This window comes from Pelophylax lessonae (genome assembly GCF_965119305.1).
Source record: "Pelophylax lessonae genome assembly, chromosome: 7".
NCBI classification, from domain to species: domain Eukaryota; kingdom Metazoa; phylum Chordata; class Amphibia; order Anura; family Ranidae; genus Pelophylax; species Pelophylax lessonae.
In genome coordinates, this window is record NC_138774.1 from 49,834,064 (window position 1) to 49,846,225 (window position 12,162).

Here is a 12,162-nt window from a genome sequence, read left to right on the forward strand (position 1 = left end):
AGCAGAGTCAGTTCACCCTAAACTACACTACGGTCACCCTGACACTAAAACTTTCCCTACAGAAACTAGATTATTGAATCTAACTATAGTGGTATATAGTACCCTAACTACACTGCATATCCCGTTACTCACACTAATAATTGCAAAATGACACTGGAGCAGCAGGAGTAACAGAAATACTTCCACTCTATTGCACAACCTCTCTATTACAGTGCTAGAGATTTGGCGGGGATATGTTATATACTGGGGGGCGTATGGGGGGCGTATTCACTCCTGATTGGCCTCTTGAACCCCTAGTCACTCCAATCTGCTTTTACTGATGTTTCTGGGCCAATCACGGGCTTTTAAAGCCCAGTTCCTGTCCCATTGCATTTTGGGCGGTTCTGGTGGCCGAATTCCGAACTTTTACTGCAAAAAGTTTGGAATTCGGCCGATTTTCGAACAGCCAATTTTCGGGTTGAACTGATTGTCGACCCGAACCGTTCGATCATCCCTAACAACGTTTACTCACCATACTGTATCAGGACTATGAAAATAAATCAAAATTTTGGATTTTCTTCTCACTTTTTTAGCTCCAGTTAAATTGGTCACCAGGACATCTAGAGACGGTGAATCTGTAGATGAATAATTACAAAAAATATTTAACCTGTATATAAACACTTTGTAATAGGACCCTAAGAAACACATAAAAACCTATGAGCAATTTCTAACCCTTATCCAATGCTGAGTCTACAAAGATCTCAAAAGAAGGCATTTGGCACACATTTCTGACCCCATGCCATGTGCTCCTCTAACCATCAGCACCGAGAGGATCAATTGAGGTTCCATGTTTGTTGGGCATAGTATCTTTTTTCAGAGAACCTTATCTCCCCAGCAAGTCAAAGATAAAAATATGTTTTTACAGGTGTATAATTTGAAAGAAAACCTGACATGGTGGATATATGCAGGCTTCTTTTGCTGGCCTCTCTTACCATTTGACCAACTGTCATGCTGATACTTTGGCTTTAACACTAACCTGAAAAAATTCATGGATAAGGTATTATGACTTTAATCTGCCAAGTAATTGTTCTGAGTCCATGGCTGAGAAGAAATAAATCCAAACAACTAGCATTTTCAAAAGAAGACTAAAAATGGTAGTGTTTCTCTCATGACAGATGTACTCTTAAGTATGTCATATGTAAAACCTTTTCATTTAAGTTGGGACAGAGCAGGTTTTTTCTTTGATGTCTGTGTCCCATTAGGCAGATTTTCCTTCACTTTATTTCTTGGAGACACAACCGAAAGTGAGTGAAATTCCATTTTCAGACAGTTGCACCAGAACAGATATCCAACTCCACTCACCAACTGTTGAGGTGACAGCAGGGGAATATAGGATTTTGAATGTTCCCTCATGTTCTGCTCCAGTGACAATCGTCATCAGATTGAATAGAGAGCTTGAGCCTCTCCAATGGATACACAGACAGCAATATAAATCTGACAGAGATTAGGGCCTATTCTGTTCAAACGGTTTTTATTAAGGCAGAAGGAATGTAGTACAAAACAATACCAATAGGTAACAGTGGTGCATAACAGATGAATACACGTCAAAATGACATCATGAACAGCAAGTAGTAGCATAACAATCAGGTTAAGGAATAGGAAAGGGGCAAGCTGGGCGCCCGGAATACAGGTACAAGGGATAAACACAGTGCACAGGGGCGGCTGGGGGTAGGGCAAAAAGGGAGGCCGTAGTGCAGCAAAAGTTTGTGGTCCAGCCACAATAGGGAAACAAATTAGGTAGCGGCCAACTCGAGGCAACAAGGGGGGGGGGAGAAAAAGAAGGGAGTAAGGGGGGCAAGAAGGACGGGGGGGGAGAGGAAGGGCAAAACAGTGGGGGGGGGGGTTATGCTGGAGAGGAAGGGTGCCCGGAGGGAGTCCCGGGCCACTGATGTGGTTCAGATCGACAAAGCCATCAGGGAGTCGGTAACCACAGGTCAAGCTAGTACAAGAGATTCATCAAAGCCTATCGGAAGACAGTTGTCAATCCATGGTTTCCAGAGCTTTTCGTAAGGTATACGTTTATCCAGCAGGATAGCTTCAGTTTTAGCATGGATCATAGCTTGAGTGACTCTATTTTTCATGGTCAGGAAACAAAGGGAGGAAGTTTTCCAGGCCTTCGCTATGGTCTGTTTGGCAGCTGTGGTGACATACAGGAAAAGTTTAAATTGGCGATGTGTGAGGTCAGGTGGCTTGCGGTTCAGGAGCGCAGAAGCAGGATCGGGGGTAAGGGGTGTGTGGAAGATTGTAGATAAAACCCGATACACTTCGGACCAAAAGGTACGGACCGTGGGGCATTCCCACCAAATGTGTGCATGGGTACCTAGAGACTCGCAACCACGAAAGCAACGAGGTGAGTATTGTGGCACATACTTGGAGACTCTGGCTGGGACCAAGTACCATCTGGTAAGGACTTTGTAATTTGTCTCCAAGGCTACAATATTTGGGGAAGCCGATTTAGTGGCTTGCCAAATTTGGATCCAGTCAGAGTCTTCCAAGGAGAGGTGTAGGTCCCTTTCCCATTTGGAAGCATATGCCGGGGGGGTAGTCTCTTGAACCGACAGGAGTTGGGCATAGAGATCAGAAATGAGCCCCCTCCTATGCGGGTCTGTTTTGCAAGCCTGTTCAAAGGTGGAGAACGTATGGGAGCTATCGCGCGCCGGTGCGTTCTGGCTAAAGAAGTGTTTCAGTTGCAAGTAGCGAAACAATTCGCCAGGAGGGAGGTTGTGGGCCTCACGCAGGGCTGGGAAGGTTTGAAAAGCCCGGGGAGTGAAGAACTGGTAAGCACGTATCAAGCCAACCCTAGTCCACTCGGAGAAAGAAGTCCGGGAGTACCAGGCTGGGTAGAACGAGGGGTTGCGGAGAAAAGAAAGTAGGGGATTATGGGGGGACTGAAGGTGAAAACGACGTTTAAGTCTATCCCAAAGGGTTAGGCTGTGCTTAGTGATAGGATTGGTAACACATCTCCGTTGTGAGGGTGGGAGCCAGAGGAGGTTAGCCACAGAGAGAGGATCACAGTCCATTGCTTCTATGGAGACCCACAATGGGACTTCCTTTGTTGCATGATACTTAGGGAGCTGAGCCAACTGTGCAGCATAGTAGTATTTGGAGAACTGTGGCACCCCAAGCCCGCCTCGGATACGTGGTCGATACAGCGTCGGTCGGGGTAAGAGGGGTTTGGCGTTACCCCAAATGTATTCCAAAGCCCGTTTCTGTAGAATGCGTAAGAAGTAAGCTGGTACCCCAATCGGGAGAACCCGAAACAGGTACAAGATCTTGGGTAAGATCGACATTTTGAGGACTGTAATTCTCCCCATCCAGGAAAGAGGTAGGGAGGACCATTTGTTCATAAGCGATGTAAGCGTTGATAGCATGGGAGGGTAGATTAGGGCCTATTCACACCAGTGCAACGTGGTAATGGGTATGGTAACCCACATTACAGTAATACATTGTCATTCTGAATGGCTTTCCAGTGCTACTCTGTTGCAGCACAGTAATGCATTAGAGTACATTTCTGTGCACTGCTGACAATCCTGCATGCAGAAGGCAGCCCACTCAAATTAGTATGCACCACAGCAGACCAGGCTGATGTAAATGGGTCTTCACTCTTCCCCATTCTATTCATTCTCTCAACTATATTAAACCACAGCAAAAATAAAAAAAATTGACCCAAGGCAGTTTAAGTCATAATGTGACAGTATGCATCACATACTAGCACATTACGACAGACTTACCTGAAAACGAAGACTCCAGTGGCACCCTGTCACCGCTTAAGGCACTTCCATCTTCCCCTGATCTTCCTTCCAGGTTTGAGGGTTTCAGCGGTATGACGTGATGATGTCATTCCCGCACATGCACCCAGGAGTCACTGTTTAGGGCACGGCTCTGAAGGAATGACACGGGTATGCCATTGCTTCAGAGCACATGCGCCGGTGACGTCACGCTGCATGTTTAGGAGATATTTACTGTACCTATTGGTAAGCCTTATTATAGGCTTACTTATAGTTAAAAATCATGCAAGGGAGTTTATGCCCACTTTAAAGGGAAGGGGCTGGTATGCAAACCCAAATAATAAGGATGCTTAAATAGCTCCCTTTATGCTTTTTAAATGTATTGTCCAGGCTTGTTTGTATTGGTGCAAGTACATGTTTTATACACACTTGTTGATTCTGCCAGATTTTGCTTCTCTCTCTCTTTAAAATGTTGACCATCGGGTCCAAATTCTGTAGGATGGTGGTCTCCCTGTGCCTTTATCAAGTACACTGCAGTCAATACCCCCTCTGGTTGACTAACAACTTCTCTGACCATTTAGCACCTGAGACAGGGACTTCCTGTAAATGTAATAGCTTATTTTGCTGGACAGTTTGTCCTGTAACAGTTAATAGAATAATAATTGCTCCAATGGCAAGCTTATCGGGTAATAAAACCTATTATTCCTGCCATTGTGACAAGGTCATTAAGTGCACAAGGCAATGATGCCAAACTGTGCCCCTGCCCTGTTATTGTGCATGTGTCAGTATCTGCATTGATGCATTAGTGCCAATGACCGCAATAATAACCCTTGGCATTGCTGCCAATGACCACAATAATAACCCCTGATATTGCTGCCAATGACCGCAATAATAACCCCCAGCATTGCTGCCAATGACCACAATAATAATCCCCAGCATTGCTGCCAATGACCACAATAATAACCCCTGATATTGCTGACAATGACCACAATAATAACCCCCAGCATTGATGCCAATGACCACAATGATAACCCCCAGCATTGCTGCCAATGACCACAATAATAATAACCCCCAGCATTGGTGTAATTGACCACAATAACAAACCCCAGCATTGGGGCAAGTAACTGCAGTAATACTTTTCAGCATCCATGCCAGTGACCACAATAATAATTCAAGACATTGACTGCATTAATAACATCAGCATTGATTCTAGTGACCAAAATAATAACTGCCAGTTCAGGGCTATTTAAACCATCTTTCAATGTTTGTCATTGGCAATGCAATAAAACCCCCACTCTTCAAACCGCCCCCACACCCATCTTCTGTGGCAGTGTTAGCTAGCTCCTTTCCCCTTGTTTTGCTGGTCAGTGTAACCCAGGACGCCACCACCATTTTGCCAGGTGCCCTGTTTGCTCAGCTCTACATTTTCTTCCTTCTTAATATAACATGGAAATGGCTGTCCTTTTTCTAATTAACGTTTCTCCATATATGTCAGTCCAGCCACAGGTCTACATGTTCACGAAACTTGATACATTTGGTACAGAGGTCATCTGTATGGCCACTGGCTTCTATCCAAAGCCAATCAATGTAAGCTTGTGGAAGGAAAATAAAATGGAAGAAGTGTTGTCAACCATTACTCTACCCAATGAAGATGGAACTTACCAGATAACAGTGTCAACAACTGTAAATTCCATAGAGAAGCAAAGTGTCTACTGCCAGGTAGAACACAGCAGCTTGAAAGAACCTCTAATAGTACATTTGGGTGAGTATTTCTTGACGTATTGGAATGTGAGATTATGCTAAATTAAAATAAATTTTAGAAAATCAGAACTAAAGAGGACATTTTGTTATGGCAATTTTTATATAGTTACATTGGTGCGACTTGCATGTGCCATACCTGTGGGATCCCCATAGAAGCTGGAAATCACTGTAGTAGACACTGCTATTTTCCAGGTCTCATGTCAAGCACCTGCCCTTTTTCTTACGTAGCACTTTAGCAATGTGTTCACTCTTTTATTTGTGAAAGCAGCATCGCATAAATAAAACATAGCTGATTATTTGCTTCTTTCTGCTCCCATTGCTAAATAAATGGGGGGGGGGGGTGTAGGAAAATAATATTCTGTTGGAGATGGGATGGCTAGTTCTAATTAGATATGCACCTGTAATGGAAGTCAATATCTACTTATTCTGAGCTTAGCCTCAAATTTAGGAAGGAGCATTGTTACCCTCTATAAGGAAGAGCCTGAACACTAACCCTCATGGAAGGATCACCAGGTATTATAGAAAAAGCCACAGATTTAAAGATATTGAAAGCTATATTTGAAAATAACCAATAACATAGTAAAGTTCATAAGCATGCACACAGTGCATGCCAGGTGTAGCTGGGCACACCCTAATCACTCTGTTTGTCTGTTTAGAGCCCGGATATTTTACCAAAGCTCCCCAATAGGGTTCCTAATAAATTTTAAAAAAATAAAAAATTATAAAAAATGATTGTAAAAAAATTGTAAAAAATAATAAAAACAATATAATGGTAAGTATTAATAAAAAAATAATAATACAACTAAACTACAGACAATATTCTCTGCCCTACTGATACTGTCCACTGCCCTACTGACATCGTCCACTGTTCTAGTGACACCAATCTATACCCTACTAACAGCATCCACTGCCCTACTGACATCGTCTGCTTTTCTAGTGACACTAATCTCTGCCCTACTGCCACTGTCCAGTGCCCTACTGACATCGTCCACTACTCTGACACCAACCTCTGCCCTACTGACATCGTTCACTGCTCTAATGAAACCAACCTCTGCCCTACTGACATTGTCCACTGCCCTAGTGACACTGTCCATTTCCCTACTGCCCTATATATATATATATATATATATATATATATATATATATATATATATATATATATATATATACTGTGTATATATACAGTATATACCTATACACACACACACGTGTGTTTGAGCTTTGGAGTGCACACCCTTATGCAATAGGCTGTGCACACCTATGATAAAGTTTATATGAGATGTTAGTGATTAGGGTCACACATGCATTAAAGCGTGTCTAAACCCAAAAATGAAAATGTAATATATTGCAACTTACCAATCCTTAGATTTGATGGCGGCATTATTTTTTGTATTTAAATGTTTTACTTTATTTTCACCTGGTGATTCGGCCTTTAGCACACGTCCTGTCTTGGGGTTGCTTCTCTATCTATGTAGGAGTAATGGAGACCCATGGAACCAGCACTGTCTTGAGGGGGTAGTCTTGAATGGACTAAATACAAAGACTGCTGTTGATAATGCTGGTTGCTTATTGATTTTACCTTAAAAGAGAAGCCGAGCATTTTTTTTTTTAAAGAATCATACTTACTTAGGTGGATGCAGCATTGGCCCGATGCATCTGTCCCCCGCCGGCTATAAGACTGAGACTGCTGAACGCTTAATTCTCAGAGCTCTGATAACAGAGAGCTGGTGATTGTCAGTTACCAGCTCCATTGTCTGCTCTCTACCCTGTGTTCACTGGAATGCTGGGCTGTGGAGGGGGAGGGAGCTGCCAGCTCAGGCTGTCAGCGGTTTGCTGAGAGCCTGAGCCAGGTGCCGGTCCAGGGTTGTGGGCGGATCCCGAACATATTGTCGTGATCTTGCTCCAGGCTGGAACGGCTCTGTAACGTTAGCTTCTGCCCGCTGTCTGCTGAAAATGGGTCACAGGAGTGCAGAACGAACTGCACTTTTGTAATCCACAGAAGAAGTACAGACAAATGAGCTTTGGCTGTACTTTTCCTTTAAGTACCAATTTTAGTGGCCTTTATATAATATTTCCTATTTAGCTGTAGCATTTTTTCTTATTTGGCCCCACATTACATTGTAATACTGACCTAATTTTATCACCTCCGCAGATGAGATACATCACACCCCGATTGGACTCGTCATAGGGATAACAGTTGCTGTCATTGTGTGTGTGGTCGGGCTGGCATGCTTTGTGAAGTTGACTAAAAAGCGCAGGTAAGACATCATCGTCATCGAGATACACTGCTTAAAAAAATGAAGGAATACTGTTTAATTAGAGTATAGCATCAAGTCAATTAAACTCCTGGGATATTGATCTGATCAGTTAAGTAGCAGAGGTAGTTAGTAATAAGTTTCAGCTGCTTTGGTGTTAATGAAATTAACAACAGGTGCAGCAGATGGGCAACAATGAGACCTACAAAACAGGAATGGTTTTACAGGTGAAGGCCACTGACATTATTTGTCACTAGCTTTGCATTTGGCTAGGGTCAGTGTCACTACTGGTAGCATAAGGCGATACCTGGACCCTATAGAGGTTGCACAGGCAGTCCATCTCCTCCAGGATGGCACATCAATATGTGCCATTGCCAGAAGGTTTGCTGTGTCTCCCAGCACAGTCTCAAGAGCATGTAGGAGATTCCAGGAGACAGACAGTTACTCTAGGATTGCTGGACAGGGCCGTAGAAGGTCCTTAACCCATCAGAAGGACCAGTATCTGCTCCTTTGTGCAAGGAGGAACAGGATGAGCACTGCCAGAGCCCTACACAATGACCTCCAGCAGACCACTGGTGTGAATGTTTCTGACCAAACAATCAGAAACAGACTTCACAAGGGTGACCTGAGGGCCCAATGTCCTCTAGTGGGCCCTGTGCTCACTGCCCGGGACAGTGGAGCTCAATTGGCATTTGCCATTGAACACCAGAGTTGGCAGGTCCACCACTGGACTGAACATATTTTCTTTCTTTTTATAAAGAATATTTGACTTTTTCTAATCTGTTATATTTATAATGGTCAATGAAGATTGTTCTGCTCCAAATGTCATTTTATACATTGACATACCTAAATAGACCCAGTCTGTCTGGACAGTATGGTCACCTGCAGACTTGGTATGATCCACAAGTAGTTTAGTTCAATATTATTTTATTAAAAAATTAATAGGTACAGCAAACATATTTGTAATCCAGAGACAAAAGTATCATAAATAAAAGGAGCAACAGGACCTTTCAGATATTTTAACAAGCTTATATAGTCATTGCAGAGAGTCAGCCGAATTGTGAAATAAACAAACATGGGACAAGTAGAAATACGAGGCATTGACATTAGCATCAATCATAAATTAATTAAACAGGAAATGTTGAGACTTCGTGAAGCACAATAGAAAAAACATTGCACTTAACAGCAAGGTATACTGGAGGGGAAGGAACTACACTGTCTACGATGGGCAATTAACCAAAAGGATGCTCATAAAGCTTCTAGGAGGAACAAAGACAAGAAAGAAAGGGGGAAGGAAAAAAGAGGAGAGATGGAAGGGCCAGAAAAAGGACACACTGAGAGTCACCTTCAGCCCAAGAGACAAACTGAGTAGTAGCGGAACATGGACTATGAAGTCCAAGTGAGAGAAAACTGATCTTCCTTTTCTGCTTCCTGAGCCAGCAGACATTGCAGGTCTCTGATACGGTCCCCCTCAATAGCCCAATCCCCCAGGGAAGTATGGCTGTCAATCTCCAGAAGCAGGGAATTACTACCCTAGCCACGGCCAGGAAGTGTCGCAATACATCTCTATAAATTTGAAAGATCCAGGAATCATAGACAAGAGGGCTACCTCTGGTGTGGGTTGAATAGAGGTCGCCATCAGCTTGTGGTATAATTCGAAGATTTGTTGCCAAATCTTCTTCATGGGAGGGCAATCCCACCAGATGTGGAGCCTGGTACCTTCAGAGACAAGGTATTGCCAGCAGATACCATGCAGTGATGGATTAAAATGTTGGATAGTCGAATAGCATCTGTACCATCTAGTTATCAATTTAAACCCTCTTTCCTGAGTCTTGGTGGCTAGGGAGAGTTTGTGTGTCAAGATAAACTATTTTTGCCAGTCTGTGAGAGAAATAGAATGAGATAGCTCTGATTCCCAGGCCTGCATGTATGATGGGAGTTCAGGGGAAAAGCATTTAACGAAAAGGAGTAAAGTTGGGAAACCACATGTGTTGGGGGATCCGCCTGAAAAAAACAAATCCTTGAGTCCTGTTGGTTCTGCTAGAATGGCTGGTAAAGAAGGGATAGTACAAATATAGGATAGTATTTGTTGCTTCTGAGCCACTGTTTTGGGTGTCGAGAGAGTGGCCCGGAAGGGGTAGCTGTTGTTCATGACAGATCTACTCAGAGGACTTGAGTAAGCCTCCTATGATCCTCCTTTAGCTAAACCATGCAACATGCAAAGCCGGTGGGAAGGCCAGGGTCCAAAATAGGGGGGGTCATAGGCCTGAAAGGTTTAGAAAGGTCCCCGAAGGATGTCAAGCAATGCCAAATTTGGATCGTCTGACAAGTAAGATCGTTCAGGGGAGACAAGCCCCTACGATGTGTGAATAATGTCCATGGGAGGGCACAGAGGTCAATTGGGTTCATATGGCTTTCCAGTTGAACCCAGAGCTTGGATGAAGAATTATGGAACTAGTCCAGTATGCAAATGAGTACCTTTGCATTTTAGAAGATCCACAAGTAGTTTAACTTTTCATTAAAATTTAACTGTTGATCCTGTCAGTGAGTAAATAAGTAAGTTTACTGAATAAAGCTTCCTCGGGTGGTGTAGCAAGGATGCTACACTTCACTTGAATTCAGAGCAGAGTAGCCACTCTTATGTAGGTTGTGACTCTTTGGGAAGAAAAATGCTGCAAAGGGTGTGGTTTTGCATTGTCACTGCTGATTCAAAAGACTGTAGGTTGTCAATCAGCATCTGGCCACACCTAGTCCTTCTCACTACTTTCTAGGTGGACAGCACTGCCTCTGTTGCTGAAACCTCCCTACTGTGAGCTGCAATGTGTGCGAGGGGAAGTGTGTGGAGAAGCAGAATTTAAGAATTTAGCTCAGTCAGGGAAGGCAAAGGAAGTTTTTTTTTGTTTACCGTATGAGGCTGGTGCAATTAGTAACGGAAATTGGTACTTGTTTAATCACTGCAACACCAGACACTTTCATCCCCTTCCTGCCCAGGCCAATTTGTAGCTTTCAGCGCTCTCAAACTTTGAATCACAATTGCGCGGTCATGCAACACTGTACCCATGAAATTGTTATTTTTTTCACACAAATTTAGCTTTCTTTTTGTGCTATTTATTCACCATTGTTTTTTTTGTTTTTTTTTTGTTTTTATTGTTTGTTAAATAAGCAAATAAAAAAATCCAAAGATTTTGGAAATCATATTTCATATTTTAAATCATATTTTTCTTAGTTTCTGTTATAACATTTTCCAAATAAATAATCTTTCTTTCTAAATGTAGGCCAAAATGTAGTCTCCTACATTTCTTTTGTGAAAATAACCCAAATCAGTGTATATTATTTAGTCTGTAGGAAAGTTATAACACAAACGATGGTATATATATCTGAAAATCAATTAATCCTAATGTGCTGATGGCCTATCTCATACAAATGACAGTATACAAATTACCACTTTTGGGAAAGTAGACAGCTCAAAGTATTTTGTAAGAGGCATTGCAAGTTTTTTAAAGTTGTCATTTTTTTGTCACACTTTTGGAAAATTAAAGCCTCGTTCGTATACATTATAAGAAAATTGGGCAAACATTTTCGTCCAAAGAATTTTCGTTTGATTTTCGTATAGTGTGTACACAACTTTCTTCATCCCATTCAGAATTTTTGTACAAAAATTTTCGATGGAACAAACTCCAAAATTCTTCTCGTATGGGAAAAATTGAATTTTTGTAAGATCTTACCGTAAAATTCCTTTCCCTGAGTCCTCTGACAGTCGCCGCCCACTCATACAGTCTTCACTTATGGGTATTGACCTCCTATCCACAGGAGCAAGCTAGGCATTTGTTATAACACAAAACAATTTGCATAGACACACCTATAGGGGGCTGTCCCTCTGGTCCAATACCCCCCTGCTAGCAGCATTCCCAATTCAGTTTGGTAGCAAGCAGTAGCTAGTCCAAAAACCCCAAAAAAGAGGGGTGGGGGCGGCGACTGTCAGAGGACTCAGAGAAAGGAATTTTACGGTAAGATCTTACAAAAATTCCATTTTCTCTTATGTCCTCTGACAGTTGCCGCCCACTCATACAGTCTTCACTTATGGGATGTCCCAAAGCAGTGTAGACATGAGGGGTTGGAAGCGCAACCGTCGCAAAGGCAACGCAGCACCCAGGTCAGAGAAAAGAACCTTATCTGAACCAGAAAGGTTAAACGCTGGGTAACAGAAAAGCTCAACAGGAGCGAACAAACCCAGGAAAGCAAATCAACAAAGGGGGAACAACCCCAACAGGTGGGGACAGGCTAAACGCTATGTCCCTCTCATGGCACTGCCGCACACAGAACTTTGCGGCCAAAGGAGGCATCTGCCGATGCCAAAACATCAAGGTTGTAAAATTTGG

At 42.8% G+C, this 12,162-nt stretch overlaps 2 protein-coding genes across 2 annotated transcripts in view; both read left to right on the forward strand.

Moving 5' to 3' along the window:
- The window catches only part of LOC309560277 (antigen-presenting glycoprotein CD1d-like), a 293,187-nt gene that overhangs the window by 26,249 nt on the left and 254,776 nt on the right, over nt 1-12,162 (forward strand). The window lies entirely within an intron of this gene.
- The window catches only part of LOC309560280 (antigen-presenting glycoprotein CD1d2-like), a 28,568-nt gene that overhangs the window by 7,161 nt on the left and 9,245 nt on the right, over nt 1-12,162 (forward strand). The window contains exons 3-4 of the mRNA XM_082263878.1: nt 5,263-5,529; nt 7,681-7,786. Of these exons, the coding sequence (XP_082120004.1) occupies nt 5,263-5,529; nt 7,681-7,786 (373 nt within the window). The remainder of the gene's footprint in view (nt 1-5,262; nt 5,530-7,680; nt 7,787-12,162) is intronic.